The following is a 23,021-nucleotide window of genomic DNA, read 5'->3' as shown; positions in this document are numbered from 1 at the left end:
ATTTTCTTTTCACATAGCCTAAATGGACATGTGTAGTTAAACAAGGTTAGATTAAAACAACAACAATATTCAACAGATAGACAAGGAAAAAAAATCAGTCCTTACATTTATCAGTTAGTCCTTTTTTAATAAATTTGAATTCATTCAACAAGTTTCATATTGTATCTGTCACTCAATTTTGCTGTTTTTTTTCATGTCAAATAATACCAAAAAATTACATCAATGTGCTTAAGCAAAACCAGGTTTTAAGTTTATCTTTACAATGAAATGAAATCGACGGGGATACCAATCAGGACAGCAACCAGCTATTCCTACGAGAACAATCCTGTACTTACCTTGAACATATCTACTGACTTGGGAAGTAGAAAAAATGAGTCACGAATGACATGTTTGTGGGCCGTCCCTAGGAGAGGTATGGTTCGTGACCACTCTGGGAGGTCACTTACAAGGTGAGGGGGATTTCGTCATTCAGGAAAACATGGCACCTTTCAATGCAGTAGAAGAGGTAATCAGTCCAAGGCACACTCTCCAGTGTCCTGGGAAATTTACTCAACCAGGGCAGTTCTTTGCCCAAAGAGTCAGTGTTACTCTGATGGAAAGTTCACACTGACATTAAAGCCAGAGTTCATTCCCAAAGTAACCGAATATTTTACCATTGGTTCAGTTGACGTACAGAAAATGGTCAGAAATATGAACTCATTTTATTTTTACGTGGAGGGTTAAAAGATGAATTATAGTAGGCTTATGCTTTTAAGCAAGAAGATGCAACAATGGACCATCTTTTCAAATGTATTTACCGGGCTCAAACACCTACAGCTACAATGTGCCTGTCCCCTCTGAGATCATCTCATTGGTGAAATTGTCAACTACATGTTTCAAAAGAGGAGAAGTACTTTTCACGAGCACAACTGAAGATGTCCCCACGTAGGCATCAAAACACACAATACTGCAGATGGATATGTCATTTAAAGTCTAATGGGAACAATCTTATGATATACTTTTTAGTTCATCTGAGATTCAGGGGCAGTCAGTGGGTCATGGGATTGACAGCACAATGCCTCAAGAATCCTGGGATTGGTGAGCAGGAGTGACTTTCATTTTGAAGGTGATTCCACTCTGGTCTTCTCTCTGCTGGGACTGACTGAGGAGGGCTATTGAGTTGTCACAGACATATCTGGAAATAACTAAGAAAGAGCTGTCATCAACGTGTCAACACCATGAGCCCTCTGCGAAGCATTTCATTTTGGAAAGACAGTACCGTTGAGAAAATTAATCATTTACTGAATTGGTGAGAAGTTAAAATTTTTCTGTTCTTAAGTGCTCTGGGCATGGGTAACAGCCACCTCCCATCAGAGGTCCTGGTGGAATCCCTCAGCACCCTCACTTACTGGCTCAGATGGCTGCTGTAAAGTAAGTACAGGTTATGTTCCTAGCTAGGGACCAAATCCCACTCTTCCACTAGCACAGCCAGACTTCTCTTCTCAATACTTCTCATAGCTTTAAAAAATAGAGAAGCCATAAAATAAGTTATTAGAAGAAAAATACTTTTCTTCTGAAATGGAGTAAAGCAAACACATACCCAAGGATCTTAGAAAGGATTTTTCTTTTTTTACAGAATACATGTATGTATTTGTGTATGTGTGTGTATGTGTGTGTATGTATTTATGTGTTTGTGTGTGTTTAATTACAAATACTACTTAGAATCTAGCTACTATGGTAACTTTGTTGCAGTGTCTATAAAGTTGTGGATCCCAGTCTTGGTGCCAAATGCATATAAAAAGCTCAAAAGCTATTATGACTACACCATGCAAATTTATGTTCAGAGATCCCCTGGGAGTGCACTGCTGCTCTTCTGAGCCCTGTGGGGTCTCTGCCTTGATATGTGGGTATCTCAACTATGCATCAAAAAAGCTCTGAGTCACTTCCCCAGAAAAATGTCACAGTTCTGTGTATAATAAATTATCTGTCTCTGACTGTTTCTGCCACATGGCTTGCATTTTGGAGTTCCTTGTCTACATGTGGCACTTTTTGAGTTACAGGATACAGAGAGAGATACCTGAAGTATTGAAAGGGATAAGGTCTTTGCAAACATTTGTTTTCTTTTAACATGTTACAATGATAAGGCCACTTACAGAATTTTTTAAAATCTGTTTAACTTTTTGCCTCCTCCCACTGTTACCCATGAAAAAAAAATTTCCAGAGAAAAGCCAAAGGTCAAAATTCATAGGCTCATCTCCAGATAGAAAATGAAACAAAGGAGCAGTGATTTAAAGAAGATTTAGCAGATACGAATGGAACAGGCAAAGGGTACAAAAATCAGTAACTGTCCCTCACATGGATTCTGTGGATTTAGCTTTTATTGGATGTTTGGCTTTGAACAGTCAGACTCCCACATATTAGATATTGCAAGGGCCACCAAAAAATCAAGTAGTGTCAGTCCATGGTATCAGTCCACACCACACACATCCTGGGGAGGGGGGTGGTGCTGCCTGTGTGGAAAACGATGGTGCCAGACTTGAAGGTGCCGCATGTGTGGGATTTGGGGGTTATTAATTTAGCAGTTCTTTACCATGTATTTCATTATTTTTTTAAATCCTGTCTTCCAAATGCTTCGCTGTGACACCTGGTTACACAACTGCAGTCGGTTTATGGATGCCTGTGATAGAAATAGTTTACAAAAAATAGATCATCTTTGTTTGTCTTTAGAAAGAGCTCATCTAAATAGTAAGTTAAGGGTGCAGCTATGAAACCAGTGCACCTTGTCTCGTTTCTACGAGCTTTAAAAAGTCCAAATCCTGATGAGGCTGTGTATCAGAAGGAACCAAAAGAGACTGTCAGGTTGCCCTCTCTGCCTCAGGAACGGTCATGGGTGGTATGATTATGGTGTATACTGGAAGTGTTCCTGCAGAATCCTAGTTAATCTAGGAGGAGTTGGATGTGCTTATGAGATATGTCAGTACAGAAATAAAGGCTATGAGGATGTTTCTTAAATTTCCAAAAGTGAAGAGTAGAAACATTTTAGATTCAATCCTAATTTCTAAAGAACAGAAAATAGTTACATCACAGAATGAAAAAAAAAAATATGATGCCGCATGCTGCCATGATAGCAAGCAGAAGAAACAAAATCTTGGTAATATACGTAGGTATGCGTATTATGCAAATATATTTATATCAACATACAATGTTATGAGAATGGTAACATAACTGCAAGTGGGGTACCACTCTAGATGGTTTTACCTTAGAGTAACAAAGAACCTGAGACATCTATGCTTCCAGTTAAATGGCAGACCTAGAAATCTGGATGAGATATGGAGCACATTTCTAGCGATGGAATGTCATTATCAAAATGTGCCACTGTGTTCCCACACGACAGTTAAGCTGGACCCATTTAATGTTAACAGAAATCTCCCACATGTATGGGACAGTGGAGTACTTAAAACAGGACACCGTTTACTCTCAGTGAGTTTTAAAAGATGAACATTCAGATGGAGCATAGGAGCTACCTACCAGTGAGAATCAGGTAAGTGCGTTGCCAGCGACTCATCTCATATGCTAACCCACCACAGAAAAGCATACCTGATGAAAGGAGCCCATCACAGAGAAGCCGACAAGCCTCGACTGCAAACTGAGAGGCTATGAGGTGCAGAACTGCTGCAGTGGGAGTTCCCAAGGATTAACTAAGAATTGCTCGCTGATTTTCTTAAGTGAAAATATCTAACTTATGATAATAAAAGACACACTTTGGGATGACTCTGTTTCACACCCTCATTCTTGAGGCATAATATTTAGATACTTGTCCCTTTCAATTAAAAAAGAAAAAAAAAAGCTATGACTTTCTTTAATATGCATCCTGTGTTAAATTGTCCATAGTTGCAAAATGTATGGTATGTATGCGTATTTGTTTCACATACACAGATACTCTACCTGCGTACATAAACATATACACATACATTTTCATATACACGTGTATTTTATATATATGCTGAGAAAGTTCACATATATATACAATTGTGTGTGTCTCTGTGTGTGTCTGTGTGTGTGTGTGAGTGTGTGTGTATCTGTGTGTGTGTGTACTGGTATAAAAACTCGACAGGCAGGGTAATATTTCACTCAGTGTTAAATGAAGTCTTTGAAAAATCAAGTACAGTCACTCAGTTAACATAGTACAGCCAGTAAACTAAGTTGAAGAGAGAAAAGGTGAATGGAAACACGATCCTGGACCATCTGTCTATGGCATTCACATCGGTTAGATCAGGGATTTTGATTTTGAGCTGCGAAGACCTCCTCCGTAGGTGTGTCTTCTTGTGCGGGATGCTTCTGTCTCCCATGTACCGCCCATGCCCTTCCTTGGGCATGCTCTGTTTCCTATACTGGATTCCTGAGTTGTCAAAGGATATTGCTGAATTCCTGGTGTCACCAACGCTGCCTGCGACCTCATTAATTTCATTGTGAACATCCATCGGTGCTAATAGGATATTCCCGTGAGCATCCACCTAATGGGAAGAAAATGTTCATGTTTAGGAAGCTGGATTACCCATCAAATTTTAATGTGGAAGACCTGGGAAAAATGATGTTACACAATCATGCAACCAGTTTATGAGACTCTATATGTCAATCCCATGCCTTATTTATATAGGAAAATACTATTTTGGAAATTTAACTCCAACTTTTAAAGTGTATTTCTTTTATCTAGAAGTTCTTATAGAGAAAAGAAAAAGAGCTTTGCCAAATTGATATTTCATATTAAAGAATCCCTATGGAAGAGAAATCTGAAGTGTGAATCCCTTGCAGGATTTTACTTCTCTGAGTGACTGCTTATAATTGTGCATTGAATGCAAATGATACAGTTCTCTCTGTCTTGTCTGCTATTCAACAGGTCTTATCTAGACTTGGCAATGCCACAATACCTGTGTCACGCAGTCTCTCTTCCCAGTCACATGAGTATTGAATCCTCAGTCCTCTCAACCAGAAAGGGAGGAGAGAACAGCACAGGAAAAACTGTTTCGACAGAAGGCCTCATTCACCTAACTTTCATCAAGGTGCATTGTTAGGATTCCTTCATTTTCTTACCAGGCTCCACTGTTAATTTCTACCTAAAACTTAAATTTTGTCTTAGGAATGAACTAATGGGAATGGCAGAGTACATAAAACAATTTCTGCCAGCTTTTTTGGGTTTTCTTAGGAAATTAGCTTGTTCTATTTTAAATGTTTGCATTGGACGCAGAGCCAATGTCTGCTAAGTATGTTCTTGGCCCCTCAGCACATCCCAGGCTGCTATCCCTTTGTCTGATGATTTAAATTGACACATTACTGAGGGGGAAGCATATAGAGACAATCATGATGATGCTCATGGCGACTGCTGGGATAGATCCAGATGTGGGTCTCTGCCTAATGTGGCCCTAGCTGAAATCCTCTTTTGCAAAAGCTACATTTAGAGTAGCAAGTCTCTTTCCACAGTGAAGGCAACATAAAAATAATCAAGTTTTATTCTTTGCTAAATATAGCTACAGACTTCCACAGCAATGCCACTAGTCCATGTGTTTATTGGTTTGCCACAGAATATTTCAGCAGCCCCCCTGTGGCTCAGAGACCATTCAGCTTGGGGAAACTTGGCTGGGGTCCTTGGTAGAGTTGTAATTGGGACCATACTATAGTTGCTATGGCCTGGTTCTCTGAGATCTCCATAATCCCATCTGTGTCTCCCCTTGTCTCTGGAAGGTTGTATCCCTTTTCTGTTCTTTCTCGCTGGCCAGCCTACTTCTTTCAGCACTAGGTTGTTAGTCTATGGATCTTTTCCATGAACCATTAGTTATTTTGTACAATGACTTACTGATAGGTTAATTTGAGTTTTTGCAGCTTATAGATATTCCTTTCTCACATTAAAGGTATTAAGCTGAATGTGAAGGTGGTAAGGTAGGGAGGATTCCTGACCCTTATGCAGGAAGAGATAGGGAGCCATGTGAAATACTGAGCAGATTAAAGAGTTCAAAATCAAAGCTACCAACTACAAAGTGGTCAAGGTTCAGGAAGGGATGCAAATAGTAGAGGACACCCAGGCTCTTGTCAGTGAGTTGATCACACTCCTGTTTGAGAATACCTCTCAAGGTGACTTACTATATTCTAGTATTGGTCAATTCTTACAGACCACAGCTTGTGAACTGGCTATAAGAAGACTTTGTGGATGTAATTAAGGGTACAGCCCTCACGATAGTTCATTTAAAATTACTGGCTAGGCACAATATCTTTATGAATTCTTTCCTATGCACAATAGAGAACATTTCTAGTTAGACACAGAAGTCAGCAGACAAATACCCAGCCTAAAGGATCAACTGGCCGTTGGTAGGCAGATCTGCAGGAACAGGTTCCTTAAGTGGTGATAAGACAGCCCCCGGGAGTAAAGACCGACATCAGATGACAGCCAAGTCAGTTCTGTAACACAAGGACCTACTTGTCCAGTCTCTTGGATTGTTCAGAACAGTCTCAGAGGAATGTTGGTTTTAGTCTGTGTGATAGGGACCGCCCCATCTTATGCCTACTCTCCTAATATTTTGACCTAAAAGATATCTGTTAAAATTGAGCACAGTTTTACATTGTTAAATTTGTTTTAATTTGCCATAGCAACCCTCAAATAAAACCTACAAACCATAATTTTCAGGCCAAAGTATAAGCACATCAAAAACCTAAAGCCAAGCATTCTTATTAGGTAAGGTAGCTGAATAGACTCAAGTTTTCACGCTAATAAATCCAGCTAGTTTCTGATCCATGCTATGCTTGTTGGTGGGTGGAGTGTGTGCTGCTTTCTCTCCATCACTGTCGTCTTTCCACCGTATAATGGTAATAATAGAGGATACTTAGTCATGAATGTGAAGGTAAATGAGAACCTAGGATAAATAAAGGTTTCTGTTTGTAATGCTAAGAAACTCCAACCCCATGCTTTTAGCACAAAACATAAAATGTAATCTCTAAACAGGGGAAAAATATGTAGAGTGCATGTCAAAGGTATCAAGAATAAAAGCCAAATCTGAGACATGACAAGGGAATCCATCATATAGGTCTGCATCCCAATAGCAGTGGGAAAAGAGACACTAAAGATATGACAGATGGCCTCTCTGCTTTTGTTCTCTGTGTGCCTAGTGTGCTTGTACAAACAGGAGTTCTGTATTTTGTCCGTTTTGTTTTGTGTTTGTTTTGTTGTCTGTTTTTTTAAGCAGAGTCCTAGTCTAGCCTAGGCTAACTAACAACTCACTCTGGAGCACAGAATGAGTTTGAGCTCATGGCATATCTCTTACTTCAGCCTCCTCTGTGCTTGATTACAGGTAGGAGTCACTAAGCTTGCCTTATATTTTGGAAGTTGTAATAGAGGAGAGAGTTCCTCTCTCTGACCTTCCCGCACACCCCAGATTTGATAACTGAGGGTTCTATCTCAGTCCTACAGGGACTGAGAACGTTAGGATTGGGTAGGAATTTATGTTTTCTACGTTTTTATTATTTTGTCTATTTGCCCTGGAATGGTCAACAATAACTTCCTTTCAATGAAAAAAGCTCTCTGTCTCTCTTCAGAACCAGGAAGACTGTTCCAGAGACTGTTCAGACTAAGTTGTTAGTCATTGGTTAGCTGTTAATATTTCTGGCAGAAAATGACAGCCAGAGCTGCAGATGATTTATGACATAGCTGAAAGAGAAGGGGACAGTAAATGACTATACCCCCCCTCTCACTGCAGCATGGCATTAACCATGCTCTGTTGTAGGAGAAACTTGGCCACACCAATTCTAAGAAAGGACAACTTGAACCACCTCTGTCTGGGCAGGAAGGAGCCAATGAACAGGGAGAGCTGATCTCTGTCTACAGTCAAAAGCAAGTGTACAGGTCAGACCCTGTTTCACTGATACTGACCTCTCTGTCCAACATAGCCCACAATGCTTTATGGCATTAAGTAGTGAGCATGTCAGGGATGGAAGGACCAGTGGCTCACAAGGCATCTGGACTTGGAAAGTAGTGGGGAATGGACTAAGCCAGATGACCTGCCATTTAGTTTATTCCATTGCGTCATTTGACTGAAGTTAACTAACATCATTCTATCCCGTACCTACCTGGCTTTACATCATGAAGATGGTACATTCACTCACCATATATTTAAATGAAGTGGTAACCACATTAAATGTCTAATTTGATTCTTTTTCTATGTTCAACATTTTAAACAGATCTACCTTCATGGTAAGTTGACATTTTAAAAAGTTCGTTCTTCCTGGAATTGAGTCAGATAACACCCTAAAGAGAGAGACACTGACTTTTTAAAGTACTGATGTAGAACTTATTCTTTTCTATAACAACAGCACATCTATTACAGTAGTTACCATCCCAGAAAGTTCAAAATTTTCCCATTTTAAAAAACACACACACATATACAACATTAGTAGCTATAAAAATATTCTATATAGCCTATGCTATTTTTAAAGAGGAAAACAGAGAGATGAAGGAGTTGTGGTCCACCCAAGGGCTTCACTGGAGACATACTCAAAAGGTCTGCATCACTTGTGGTCCTTCATGTAAACTGTAAGTACACATCTGCTTCCCACCAGGGTCATTCACAGTCTAAGTTAGAAACCATGAAGATGAATTTGGGGATTCCTTCTTTTAGGCAGGCTAGTAGGTGGGAACTTCCAAAAATCAACAAATGCAATGTTTTATAAAAGATTTTATTTTAATATATATTCCTAGTTACCAAAAACACATTAATAATCAGAATCTACAAAATTCAAATAAAAATTATGTGGCAGAGTGGATCCTACCAGTCCAATAGGAGCAGATTAACAGTGATAAATGCCACCTGACATGAGCTGCTGTCACACTGGAGTCAGGCAGGCTCTGTGTATTTTAGTAGAAGCAAGAAACTAGGTGCAGCCTGACAGGGGATGTAACTTAAATGAACTCCCATTGCTTCCACAAAAAATAAGATGGAAATTGAGAAATCTGAAAAAAAACAGGAGTTTTGACTAAAGCAAAATGCAAACACTTGTGGGGAAGAAATATAGAAGACTCTAGAGAGGAACCCTTCACTTGGGTGTCGAAGAAAGGGAAGATGTAAATCATGGGATAAGTTAGCAGAATTACAGAAAAGCAGAGATGGCATAGGTAGCAAGTCAAAATACATGCAGAAAAAGGTGTAAAAAATAAGGCTGGTGTTCTGACATATAGGGACAGATCTGTCAGCCAGCACATTTCTAGTCCCTTATGGGCACAGTCGTGTGTCTGGGAAATGATCTAATGACAGCAGGACTCTGTTTCTTTGGATTCCAATAAAAAGCTTAGTCTGAGGGAAGCCATGCTTTCTTAGAAACCTTGCTTGTAGCATACAAATGACAGAATAAAACTTGACCAATTGGTCAAGTTCTCTTGTTTGCTGTGAATGTGGAAGACAGGCCTATATGTCTCAGGATTCTGCCGAGACAGGGCTCAAGAATCAATATTCTACACAACTCTACTTCAGAAAGGTGGAATCCCTGCAATGGAAAGTCTATCACAAATAATACTTATTCTGGCATGTAAAAGAATACAAACATGCATTGAACTCCGATCCTAGCTTAAAATAGCTTGGCTGCTTTACTTATGGATTTAAGATTGAATGGGTCTCATTTAAACATGAACCAATGTGCAGAAAATCAGTCATGTTTCTTGGTCTAAAATGCTTTCAGTGGTATTATATTTTATTAACTTTAGAAAATTTTTAAATTGGTGTTTCTAAAGAGATAGTGGCCTCTTCTTCTCCTCCTTACCTCTAGAATGTAGGTATCAGAATTGAAACAAGTGGCTGAAAGAGCTCTCAGGCGGAAATGCATTTTACAGAATGACAGGTGGCTTGTAATTTTTAAATTTCTTCATGACTTCTTGTTATTTTAAAGGGTCCAATTCACACTGACTATAATTAAAGCCAATGATTCCAATGTAGGTTTTGCTTCTGCTCTGAACCTAGACAGGTGCAGCTATCCAAAATTAAAATCGTCTTATTCAGAAAAGATCACAGGAGAGTTTTTCTTCTCTAGACTCCATCACTAGATTGGCACCCAGTGGCCATCTCATTCTTTACTCGCTGTCCCCATTCCAGTTAAGTTAACATTTCTGGCTTTAGCAGAACAAGTCACAATTTGCAATTTGCGGGTGGCATGAGATCTTCCTTCTTAGTAAGGGGAAGACTGAATTTGTGAATCTGATTTATTTACAAAAATATGTCTCTGCCTAACACATTTTAGGTATATGATTAATTGCCAGCAAAACACAAAATACACACACACACACACACACACACTCACAATTATGGGTGTATCATGTCATGACATTAAAATACCATGCCAACTGGCCAACTTCTCAGTTATCAGAAGATTTGCAAGTGTAATGTGTACACTATGTCCAAAAGCTTGCTCTTAGGTATAGAGGAAATCCCCTAACAAACAGAAAGTACACATATATAAACTAAGGTTTAGAGACATACACTGTACTAAGAGGATAAACTGAAAGAATAGAGACACATTCTGAGCATTTATGTATCACTCGCTGAGCTGCAATATTGTGTAACCACTAAGAATGAGGAGCCTACTAGTGCTTGTACAGCAGAGCCAGTAAAACCCCAGATCTTCTAGCCTTCCAGTGGTTGTTGTCAGCTCATTGCCTCCAATACCTCCAAGATGCTCTCTGCCTATGGCATACCACATGGGGCAGGCAGCTTTCTCAGGAAAGACTATCAGAAGCAGGTTGCTTGCAGTCATCGGACAGATTCCCTGTTAGAGAAAACAGGGCTGTGGCTCATGACACTGATAACCAGGGCTAAGTGTCATCACTGAGAACTGCAGTGGGACTGTTTCAAAGATTGTCACACTCCTATCCCTCATGCTGAGCCTGTTATCTCTGATATGAGGTGTGTAGCTCCTTTTTCTCATATTCACCCTATATCCATTTATACAAATGTTTTACATCGTCTATTTCTACTTAAAAGTCATCAATAAATTCTTAAGTGAGAGAGGAATAACTTTTAGTGATTAACTGTAAGAGCATCAGATAGATATAAAAAATAAGAATATTTGGTGTTTGTATGCTGCCTTTAAAATCTAAGAACTTAATGACAATTATATTATTTTGAAAAATGCTAATATGTAAAGGCCCCACTGAAACTGCTCAGGAAAGAGAAACACAATTTAAATGCACTCAGCAGTCAGTTTATAATTTCCTCTACATCTAATTTATACTCTTTCTGCATTCTGATAACTTTATTTGTGAATGTTACGTGTTTGAGTTTTCTTTAATTTTGTACTTCATAGTCAGAACGATGTTTTTGAATAGTGATGATTTGATTGTTTTAAACAGTCTCATGTAGAGAAATGGAAATAAAGCTACAATAGTGAAAGACAATAGGGATTGGGAAATAAACACAGTTTGTGTATGCATTTGTACATGTGCTAAGCCACAGGGAAAACATGTGATTAATTCTTGTTTCCTTAGTAACAGCAAGGCCAAGACATACTGTGTATCCATAGTGTGGTGTGATCTCCATAGAAACATTAACAGTCTGGCACACAGTAGATTTTCCAGTAAGATATTGCAGATAATTTTGTCTATGGAAAAACTATTTCTATCCAGAGGCCAACTTCATTTATGGTTTACAGATAAAAGAAGCTATTTCCACTCACTCACAGGTATGCACCAATTCATGAACCTTTGCCACCCCAGGTTAGGCAGCATGGGAGACCCTGGTTGACACTAATGTTCAAGAGAATAAAAAGAGACTTTAAAGGGCTTAAAAAATATAAATATTTGAAAAGATAGATTTGAACAGTGTATCAAAAAAGAAAGAAACAAAGAAAGGAAGAGAGAAAGGGAGGGAGAAAGGGAGGTAGGGAGGGAGGGAGAGAGGAAGGATGTCTCCTGGTATAAATCTATACCTGAGAATGTTAGATGAAAGTGCATTAGGGCATGTAAAAAAACCTTTATATAAACTGTACCATTTATGATAACATGTTTTCGAAGAAATGTATTCAATGTCAAGTCCCTTTGTGACCGGAAGGTGAGCATTCCTTAGCTGGGATCTGGTGGAGTAAGAAGCTGTGCTGTGCAGAGACCAAAGCCTACAGCTTGGCAGAGCTTCAGAGCCTACAGTGCCTGGGGCCTTCATGCTTAAGGTTCTCCCTCTGAATCACTGAGGTGACTGCCTACTGCACTGCCGAACATGGAATTGGGCTGGATGAGAGAACTGGTAATCTTACAACTAAGAGAATATTGAGTTCTTTTAGAAAGTTACTGTTCCCATGTGAGTTAACAGCGCTACATTCCGGAGTATTGATCACTCATGATCCTCCACTGTTCTTCTCAAAGGACAGTGGGAAGGGAAGCTGAGCTTCTGCACTACCTGCCCCAATGTCAGTTTAATTAGGGACCTTCCTAAATCCCTGGAGGTCAACCAGGAGGCCAAACTCTGCATGACTGTACTGCCCAGGCAGTGAAAAGCCTACCCGGTTCATTTCACTCTTGGACCGATCATTCTTGGCCTTGGCTGTCTTCTCCGCAAGCTTCTTCTGCCTCTGGGGACCTCTTCCAAAGAAAATATAGTTGACAAAGGCATACTCCAGAAGTGCCAAGAATACAAAGACGAAGCAGCCCATCAGGTACATGTCGATGGCTTTGACGTAAGGGATTTTGGGTAGAGTCTCCCGAAGGTGAGTGTTGATGGTTGTCATGGTGAGCACGGTGGTAATCCCTAAAAGGCAAAGGAAGTGTGTGAGAACCTCAGCCCAGAGCACAGCATGCTCCCACTGCAGTGGTCTCTGAGATGTTGACTTGCCTGGAATGAATACCACTGCAATATCTATGTGTCTTATGGCAACATATTACACTTTAGAGCAGCCAGCAAGTATCTCTACTTAGAAAGCAAGCCTGCAAAGGCCTCCTGAAGCTACTCCTATCACCATTCAGAGTGTCTAGATAGAGTGAAGGGCAAGATGTCTAGGCCATATAGGAAGAAGGTGTTCCCTTAGAGTGTTAGAACAAATGCAGGGAGTCCCATAATGCAACATAAGTACCAAGTGCCTGGACACAACCAGAAAGTCCACCGTGGCTTGTGTCTGCAGGGATCTGTTCACTTGTCTTATTACAAGTCTTGCTGAGAGGAAAGGTTGAGTTTTTTTTTTTTTTTATTGATTAAGGGGATACTCAATTCTATGTTGGAAGTGAGAGGGCCAAGCCCAGAGGGCAGATTCACTCCAGAACCCTTTTTCTCAGTAGGAAATAATGAATACAGTCTGAAAGGGATGGTTAGCTTGGATAGAAACAGGAGAATTCTGAGAGTCACTCAGGTTCTGACAGGCAGAATCTCCTCTGTATTTTGTTGAGTTCTTTTAAAACTCTGCATAGATGATGCATGTCCATGTAGGAAAGTTGGTGGGAGTCTTTAAGACCACAATAGCAGCATTTTTGTAACCTTACCTCCCATAGGACGAGACAGAGTTCCCTCTATACAGAGATTATAAATTAAGTGATATGAGGGCACAGTGACTGGAGGGTATGCTGGGTAGAGACATGACCAGGGCTTGTTGGACAGAGAGGTAAATTGTGTTTGGGTCACCAAGCACTAAGTGCCACAACCAAAACAAGCTTAGAACCTGCCTTAGCTTGTTCTGTTGCAAAGGTAAGATATTTGTAGGAAGTGCCCAGCTCTAATGGTCTAGCTTTTTCATGAGTTCAACCAACATCCTTGAATGTGGATAAAACCATTCCCTTGCATTCTTGTGTTGGGATTTACTCAGCTACAAATGCTCTCAAAAGAAAGAGACAGGCAATGAATTTTTCACCATCACTAACATACATGCACACACACAGAAACACAAAGAAACACACAAACATAGACACACAAAGAGAGACACACACAGAGACACACAGAAACACACACACACACACACACACACACACACGATGTGACTTAGGCTAAGAGGAAGCACTGGCATGGAAAAGTTTCTGGGGTTGAGTCAGGACTATAGGGAAGGGTTTATATTTATTGTCTTGTTTTTTAGTCCTTTGGATGTCCATTTGGTCTTAGAAGTGTGTTTGTCAACCATGTGTTTTCCAGAGTTGGCCCAGAGATGTGGAGCTCTGCCCTCCAGAGGGGAAAGTAGTGGAGAAGCCAGGTGAAGACTCCATCTGTACTCTCTCTTGATCCTGACCCTAAGAGACTACTAACAACATAGAACATGCAAGAGCCAAGGAACTATTTTTAAGCATAATTGCAAACCACAGTTGCTTGTGAAGCATTTAGAAATCTCAGATGTCAGAATATTTTAAGACTCCCTTTAACATTACATTCATGTGCACCTGGAGACTTTTAAAAATTTGAATGTAGCAATGGGATAATTACAGTTTACAAATAAATGTGAAAACACCAAGCGAAAGCTACAGAATTAGACATCCTCACCATTTATTTTTTTTTCAGAAAATTTGCAATGTTCACCATGACTGTTTCTCCCACTCTCAAGAACTTGTCCCCAGCATCTATCTGCTCAGCACTGATGAAAGGATATCACCTTTGGAGGCCTCCCTTGATCCGCAGCATCATGTGGCTGTGCAGCACATAAGTGGAGAAGATGGCATAGCCATTCAGGAAGACAAGAGGTAGGGCAAGGCCAGGCTTTTACAATACTTTCCTTCTGAAAACTATCAGGGTCCCAACCCCCAAAAAACTTCATAATCTCCTCTGAGTGTAATTATGCCAATGACCTGCTATGTTCCTACCTGTCTAGCTCCCACTGGCTGAGGAAAACAGCTGTGTGTGGACCTCTGGGAATCAGGTTTCCTGGGCTTTGGTAAATTCCCAATCTGATCTACCCCTGGCACCGGCCTCTCAAACTTCTAATGTTAGTCTGACTAGCACCATACCAGCAGGGTCACTAAGAATTGAATTTGGCTAGAAACAGCAGGATATCAAGAGGACATGAAAGCAAGTTCCTTCACCATGATAAAGCTGGGTTGCTAGCATCATTTCTGAAGGACTACCTGCTTCAGGTTGTGATATTTTACAAGCAGGTACAGAGTTTGTAGTAGCTGGTGGGGTTCAAAGGGTCACATCTGCTGTATGGTTCCTCCCTTGTAAGTCCAGATAATTACATCTCTTTGGTTCCTTCTAATTGCCATAACAACTGCCCAGCAGCAGGGTCACTGTGATACTTCTGACATTTCAGTGTAAATGAGCCTTTTCCAGGTTCACAGGGGGTTCCAGGCGTTTTCCATTTTTCTCCTTTTTTTTTTTTTCCTAAACAGAGAACCTCAGAATTATGCTATATATAGAACAGGAATTCTAGATAAAGTATGTTTTATGTAAATTAGTTCTATTTGCTATCTGATGCCATGCTGTTCTGAATAAAATTTAAAGTATTATTTTGTACCAGAATAAAAAAGAGACAAAGAGAGAGAGAAAGAGAGACACAGGGGGATGGAGAGGGAGAGATAGAGAGAGACAGAAGGAGAGGGAGAGAGAGAAAGAGAGAGAGAGAAAGAGATAAAAAGAGAGGGGGGGGGAAGGAGGGAGAGAAATTGTTTAAATTAACAACTATGGCATTTGGTCCTGCTCTTAATTAAAACAAATGGTCTCTTAATTTTGCAAATGCAAAGAGGAAAAAATGAACTACTCTAGGGAAAGAGCTGTCTACTGTCATTAAAAACTTGAAGAGGTAAGATCTGCATACACCCTTTGCCAGTTGCACAGAATTCAAGATTAAAAAACAAACAAACAAAATAAACCAATGTATCCTTTAGACCTACATAACAATTTTAATAAAGAATTCTTCGTCTTTGGATACTTGATCTTATCCAGAGTGCTGTTTTATGCACATGAAAACTTGAGGAACCCTGGTAGAGAAAAAGTCTAATCCAGAAGACACTTGTGCAAGTGACATAGCTGCAGGTCTAGCACACGCACATCCTTTTAGAAAATAAGATGGTAGATAAGATGACAAACAGAAACAGATGGAGAGAGGGTGAACTAGAACCTTGGATCACAATTTCCTGTTAGGTGATGTGTCAGCAAATACATTTCTAGTTTTTTTCCTACAATTTTTAAAAGTTCCTTTGCTAGTTCCATCAACAGAAACGATCTTGAACCAAGGGAAGATATTGCCTGTGTGTGGCTCATCTCCTCTTCCACTGATAAATTCATATGATAATTTTCTCCATGGTTTCATAAATAACTAAGTAGGCAAAGCATAGTGCTCCTAAAAGTATAAATTTCTCTTAATAACCAAATCCTAAAAATGCTGTCAGAACTTCTAAACCATATTGTATACCAACTAACAATCTCATCATCAAATAACCAATGGAGAGCAAACCAAACTAGGGTTCTTGGAAATGACTCACAATTAGTTGCTTATTTTAGGGTCATTAAATTGTATAATTTCAATTATGTGCTATAATATTTGGTGATTTCTTTTTCTAACTTTAAAAAGAATAAAGTTCAAATGAATCAACCCTTTCTGTCTGTGGAATCATTTTGACCAGGATATAGGGATCCCTACTTTAAAATCATGTATAAAAAATAGTTATGTGATGCAAATGTTCTGAAAACATATTTTCTCTTTCCTAGGCTTGAAATTTTACATTTCAGTCTTATAATTAAATTAACACAAGAGATTCATGCATGAAATTACCGTTTCCAGATAAAATGTGCCTATATGGGTGAGGCTGATGTCATGACACCCAGATTTTTAGTTGCAATCTGGCTTTTAATGTCTTTAATACTGACATGATGTGATCACTTTACATTTTAGAAAGGACTTAACAGTAGCACGTACCAAGGGCAACTCGAGCAGCAGATGCATCATAATTGATCCAGAATGACACCCACGAGAGGATGGTGATCAGTATTGAGGGCATATACGTCTGAAGAATGAAGTACCCAATGTTTCTCTTCAACCGAAAACTCAAGGAGAGTCGAGGGTAGGCACCTACAGTAAACACACAAGGGCACAGTGAAGAGCCATGGCAGGCAGTCTGCTCCAGCATCCAAGGGTCAACAGTATGCACCTGGAAACTCCATGAACTGGGGAAAAGGCACCCACTTCTTTGCAGTTTGACATGTTTATAGACGACAGGGGGAAGGAGTGTATCAGTTTGCAAGATAAGGAATTGCAATGAGGAAGTTGTTCTAAGGCTAAATGCTCCACTGAGAGATGTTTCTGGGGAGGCTTTAGGCATGGAGTATAAAATAACAGAAATTTGATGTTCAATTGTTCATCTATGGCTGTCTTCTTTTTATCCTTTGTAAAGAAAAAAATTTGGGACAAGACTTTACTAGGTGAAAGGGCTGTTACAAGTTATGCTGTATGGATGTTCAGAGGACTAGAGACACTGGCTCTATACAACTAGAGAAAGAATATTTCAATTACACATGGAGTTGGAGGAGTAGGTAGCAAATGCAAGCCCAGAGAGAGCTGTAGAAAACACTAGGGTGCCCTGCTGACCATCACAATAGCACCAAGGAGAATCTTAGAGAAGCATGTTGTAGCATTCAAATTCTAATGTGCATCCTAGACATTTGTATCCTGGACTCTAACCACTACTGCTACCAGAGGTACAAAAGTAGAGCCTTAGCATGCCACATTAATATGGCATTTGTTCACTCTGTTTTATACTGCTTTCTCCTATACATGTCAACAGCATATCATCAGTAGCCATTGGTGTAATTGTCTCAGCTCCTGGTCTGCTGGATTAGAATGAAGTCAGCAAAGGAAAGAGCCCAAGGACCCTCTAATACTTACTTTATGACCCCTCTCCCAATCTGTTTATCAGCAGGGGTCTCTCATACCAAGATGACCTAATTAGAGCATATTAGACTTTCCCACACCACTTTCCCTGGGAAATGACTGCAATGCTTTCAAGTATGCTGGTAGATAACCGAATGTTTATTGATGATAAGTCATTAAGAAATTCGGTCCAGAAAAAAATCTTTGATGCACATAATTTTACTATTTTCCAAAGGAAAAAGCATATTTGCACACCAGTAAGACAAACACACTTGTTTATGGTTACATAAAAGACTAAATTCTGGCTGAACATCAATGCTGCAAGGCAAAGGACATCTTGGATGGTTTCAGAGTGGCACTTCACATAAATATGTGCAAAATATTCGAAGCATGTTTATGGCTATCATTGAAAGTTAGGAATTTTATCATATACTCAAGCCCAAATTTACAAAGCAAGTTTTATGAAACTCAAATAGTACTTTAAAAGACTAAACACTCAAACACAATCCAATCCAATGATAATAACTTGATAGTTACGTCTGAGGAATAATGATATGAAAATATGCAAAAAAAACCTTTATTCTCCATAATAAAACCATTGTGTTTCTCTAATGCTGGGAAATTTAGTATATGCAGTACACACTGACATTCCTAACATGTAGTTCTGATCTGAACCCAAGGGTTTCATGCTGCATTCATTTGACATCACGTGGGGTGACAGCATGCATAGTGCAAAGTCATGTGTGTGTGTATGTGTGTGTGAGTGTGTGTAACCAGAGCCACACTAAAGTTGTGGAGCACACCTAAGTACTGCAAAACACCATAGATTCATTACACAGTTGATCTTGAGTTAATTTTGGTCACTGCACCTTTAAGAATCTTTTATTATAGAAAACCAAAGTGTGAGCTGTGTCCGTGGCCTACAACTGACACTTCAGGTGACTTTGACTTTTCAAACTCACTTTTACTTCAGAAATCCATGTTTCTACTCTCCCGCTGTCTGCATGTGCCTTCTTTACATTTTTCTCTGTGCCACGATATATTTGTCCCTGTGTTCCTTCTGCAGCAGGGTCACTCATTCATAAGCCTATTATTTTATGGGAAGATGCTGGGTGTTAGCCATTTACTGCTTATTTCCCTGTTAGCCACAGTTCCTGAGTTATACAAAAAGAAAGCAAACCATTTTACTAAGCTCAGCATTTAAAGAGTCGCCTCGTGGAACTTTCCCTGTTCTTTCTTGTTGCTCTGTGCAGCCTGCTTCATAAGGTCTGATCAAAAGTATACATCACATTGTCAACATCAACACTGTCAAAAATGACACAAAATATATACAAACACAAGTCAGAGTCTTTCCGGTTTCTCATGAGATACATATACACGAAAACTGGTTTATAAATAGAAGTTCTCAAATGTTTCAGATTTAGGTGGTTTCACTCTTGCAAAAACTACTCTTAAGAACTTCATGTAGAGCTCTTGTGTTACACTTATTTTATAGCACTACTTGATTTTTTTTAGTGTTACTAGCTTTGCAAACAAAACCTACTCTTCATTTTCCCTATCATCAGTTTCTCTAGTCTGTACCCCACCCTGCAACTGTGACAATGCTTCCTGCTTCTTAACATTACCAACTCTAAGATGGAACATCCCATTTCAAGCCATTGATTTCTAGGTGAGAGGTCATTAAGATATATTTCCAATCTCACTTTCTTCAGGAGAATATTTCTGATGTATTTATTTGTTCTTTCTATTTAAGCTTCTTAATTATTCTGAAATTGCCTTCTCATTCTTCTTTCAGTTTTTCCTTGTTTTAATTTTAGACCCGCCTGCATAAATCCTCACTTGAATTACAGGTAAGCATTTCCCTAATTTTATGTTTTAAAATGTCTAATGGGTTTATCTGTTTTTCTTTTTTCTTTCTTTCTTTTTTTTTTTTTTTTTTTTTTTTTGGTGCAATTGTATCCATCCATTAACTTTCCCCTAGTAACCACTGTGGGTTGGATACAGGGGCTCAGCTCTTCTGGGAAGCATACCATGCTGAGTTCTAGTTCCAGCTTTGTCTCTAAAAATGTTTTCTATGTGGAGTCAGTGTTTCTGGGGGTTGCTAAACCTGGCTTTGAATTTATGATACTTCTTCATCAGCCCCCACAACAAACTAGGATTACAGAAATGTGCCATCAGACTGGACTTCTTTTTCAGAATTTTACATAAAATGAAATTCTAAATTTTGTTTCATTTTTCAAACACCACCAATGCATTGAAACCTCTAACCAGCAGAGTCAGCAGAGACAGCCTGCATACTACATGTAATCATGCAGTTTTTCCATTCTGTGCCATTGATGAAACCCATACAGGCATGCCATCTAGAGGCCACAGACCCTCTCCTCCACCCACATTTTCAAAAACATGAAGGAATACTACTCCATCTTCTACTGGAACTCTCCTGTGTGGACCAGCAAACTAGAAGACTTGAAAATGAAGGTTTCTTCAAGTCTCCACAATAGCTTTCTTCCTTTCTTTTTCTTTCTTTCTTTCTTTCTTTCTTTCTTTCTTTCTTTCTTTCTTTCTTTCTTTCTTTCTTTCTTTCTACCATGCCTGTATCTGAGCTTGCCAGTGTCCACTCAAGGATATTGTCAATGTCTTCAGATTTGTCTATTACTTCCTGACTGCAGATTCATAATCACTGTCTTTAGGGAATACCTTCTGCTAGCAATAATGAAAGTTCTTGACCCAATTCAATTATATGAATCTTTACGGTGTGCTTCCAAATGTCAGTGGCCATTTTCTTGAATTGTCATTGTTAAAATATAATTACTATAAAACAAAGTTGTTTAAAAAACAAAAAAAAAAAAACAAAAAAATATAATTTTTGATATTCACCAGTGTTGGATCTTTGTTGGCAAGCATAATTTCTCCAAGATATTCATGAAGCAATGAAATTGCAATACTGAGCAAAAGCCTGCATTACAACCCAGCATCCATGCACCCACATACAGATGGGTTCAAAACTAATAGCATTTAAGTCATTCTCTGTACTCTGAAATTGAGTTTAATACATAAAGTATTCAATAGCTTCAATGTGTTTTAGTTTGAAATCACATGACATCTTTAAGACCTTAAAGAAGTCATTGTAATACTGACTCTTCCTTGGAGATTTGATGTTGCTTTCCTTGTTTCTATACTGTAGGTGAAATTGTCTTTGTTTCAGTCAGCACATGGAAGTGAAAAACCCAAAATAGCAATGACTCTTTTTAGTTCTTTTCATGTCAAACTTGTGGAATGGTCTGATGAGGTGCCACACACACTTACTACCTGTTTCACTGGCCATGCCCTATTGTTAATCTTTACATCATGAGAGTGAGAATATTTAGTCCTCTTCCAGGAAAGAGCAACAAATACTTTTAAGTGCGATTAAATTTACCACATTTCTCAGTTTTCTATTTTTCCCCACCAAGTTTCTTAACATTTTCTAAAGTACTATTTAAAACAAAATTTCCAATACAAACGAAAACTATCACACAGTAGGTAGAGAACCACTGAAATTGTTTGAGAAATCTGTCCTCAGCCAGCATGGAAGATACAGACAGAATGACATACAGTTCTACAAGATCAGCAGAAACTATTACGAGGACAGAATTTATTCCATTTCAAAAATACACACATATTAGAAATTTGCCAAGACAAAGAATTTAGAATAAAGAAGATACACTATTTTTGTAACATAGTTGTCTAGCAAATAGTTCTATTTTGAAAAACAATATATATTTTTTAAAAACCATTTTATCATTTAGCACCTATACCTTAGTCAGGTGTAAAAAGAGAGCAGAGATAGCACATGCCTGAAGAAAGCAATCTCTAAGCTCAGGAACTCCCTACCCATGTCAGGGGACAATGACAAAGGCAGCCTGGGCAAGTCCAAGCAAGCCCTGGCAATAAACATACTACAATAGACATGGATATAAATGAGACTTAGTAATTCGTATTTTCCAAAAATGAGATCAAAGATGCATAAATGACTGAGTTCCTTTCACTAAGGGGGAAAGAAGCTTATAAGGTAAAGAGCCCTACCAAGCAAGAATATGCTAGAAATAAGACTCCTGGATGCTAGTAAATGTGAGAATCATAAGAGATTATAGTTATTCTACTAAGTAAATAGGAGCCTTCTGCTAATACAAATTCATCTTACAGAGTACAGAGGTCCTTGTTTAACTCTGACAGACCATGGCTAAACACCCCCGCACATGCTGTATCTGGGGAAAAATTCCCAAAGAGTCATAGCCAACGGCTAATAATTTAAAATTGAAAAGCACTGAGTACCCTTCAAAACAGCATGTAAAACTTCATGACAACAAAAATGCAGATCTCTGGTCTGGTGCCTGTGTGCCAATGCAGATACAGGCAGGTCCCCAGTAGATGCTGAGTCAACAGGCAGAGGTGCAGTCCCTGCACAGCATACTGTTCCAAGCCAGGGTTTGCTTGGCAAAAGTAGCCAGCAAAGATGCTGATCTCAACCCCTTTTCCCTAGATGCACTGAGAGCCATGCCAAAACCAGGCTTTGGACCTCCAATTTTCCTAAATTTACATCACTCTCTAAACACCAATATTTTTGATGATCTCACTAAAAATGTGCACATACAATGTCAAGCTAACTTTGTAGACTGATAGCAGCCACTCCAGTGGATCTGTAGAATAACAAGATAATATCTCTGTAGCTGATGCAGAGTAGATCTAGGCACTTATACCTCTTTCCTTTTCCAGGCAGCTGCCAAAGGACTCTCATCACTGCCTCTGGAAAGAGCACCAGGGCTATTTTTGGGTCCTTTATCATGCTATCTATTCCCTTGTAATTTACCTTTGACTTTGTATTATAGCCCTACATTAAAAATAGTGCACTTTGAGGACAAGGTGCACACCTGCAGTTCCAGGACTAAGCAAGAGGTTGAAGGCCAACCAAAGCTACACAGTCACAACTTACAAGAAAAAAAAATAGCAAGGAGCGGATAGTGTGACTAGTTTTCTTCTCTTATCACTAGACTTCAACATATATTGAGAAAAATCTATGAAAGAGAGGATAGGAAATGTGTGAAGTGGAAGAGAAAGAAAAGGAAAACAGAGGTCAGGCTAAAAATATGCCTCAAGTGTGCTTGTAGTCTTCCATGGCCACAGTGTACTTGGGATCATGCAGTGCTGCCACACAGAATAGGTGCTCAGATGCTACAGCATCATAGTTTACTTAGATTGTTCCTGCTTGTAAG

General features: G+C 39.2%; 1 protein-coding gene across 2 annotated transcripts in view; it reads right to left on the bottom strand.

The window, feature by feature from the left end:
- Window positions 1-4,151: 4,151 nt before the first annotated feature.
- Window positions 4,152-23,021, bottom strand: part of GABRB3 (gamma-aminobutyric acid type A receptor subunit beta3) — a gene marked incomplete at both ends in the record, with an annotated part of 213,031 nt that continues 194,161 nt past the window's right edge. For both annotated transcript variants that reach the window (XM_080913836.1, XM_080913835.1), the window contains 3 exons: window positions 4,152-4,493; window positions 12,499-12,743; window positions 16,819-16,971. In XM_080913836.1, the coding sequence (XP_080769962.1) occupies window positions 4,152-4,493; window positions 12,499-12,743; window positions 16,819-16,971 (740 nt within the window). The remainder of the gene's footprint in view (window positions 4,494-12,498; window positions 12,744-16,818; window positions 16,972-23,021) is intronic.

The sequence above is a fragment of the Micromys minutus genome (assembly GCF_963924665.1).
Source record: "Micromys minutus genome assembly, chromosome: 3".
NCBI classification, from domain to species: domain Eukaryota; kingdom Metazoa; phylum Chordata; class Mammalia; order Rodentia; family Muridae; genus Micromys; species Micromys minutus.
The sequence above is the reverse complement of the archived record's forward strand: the minus strand, read 5'-3'. Positions and strand labels throughout refer to the sequence as shown.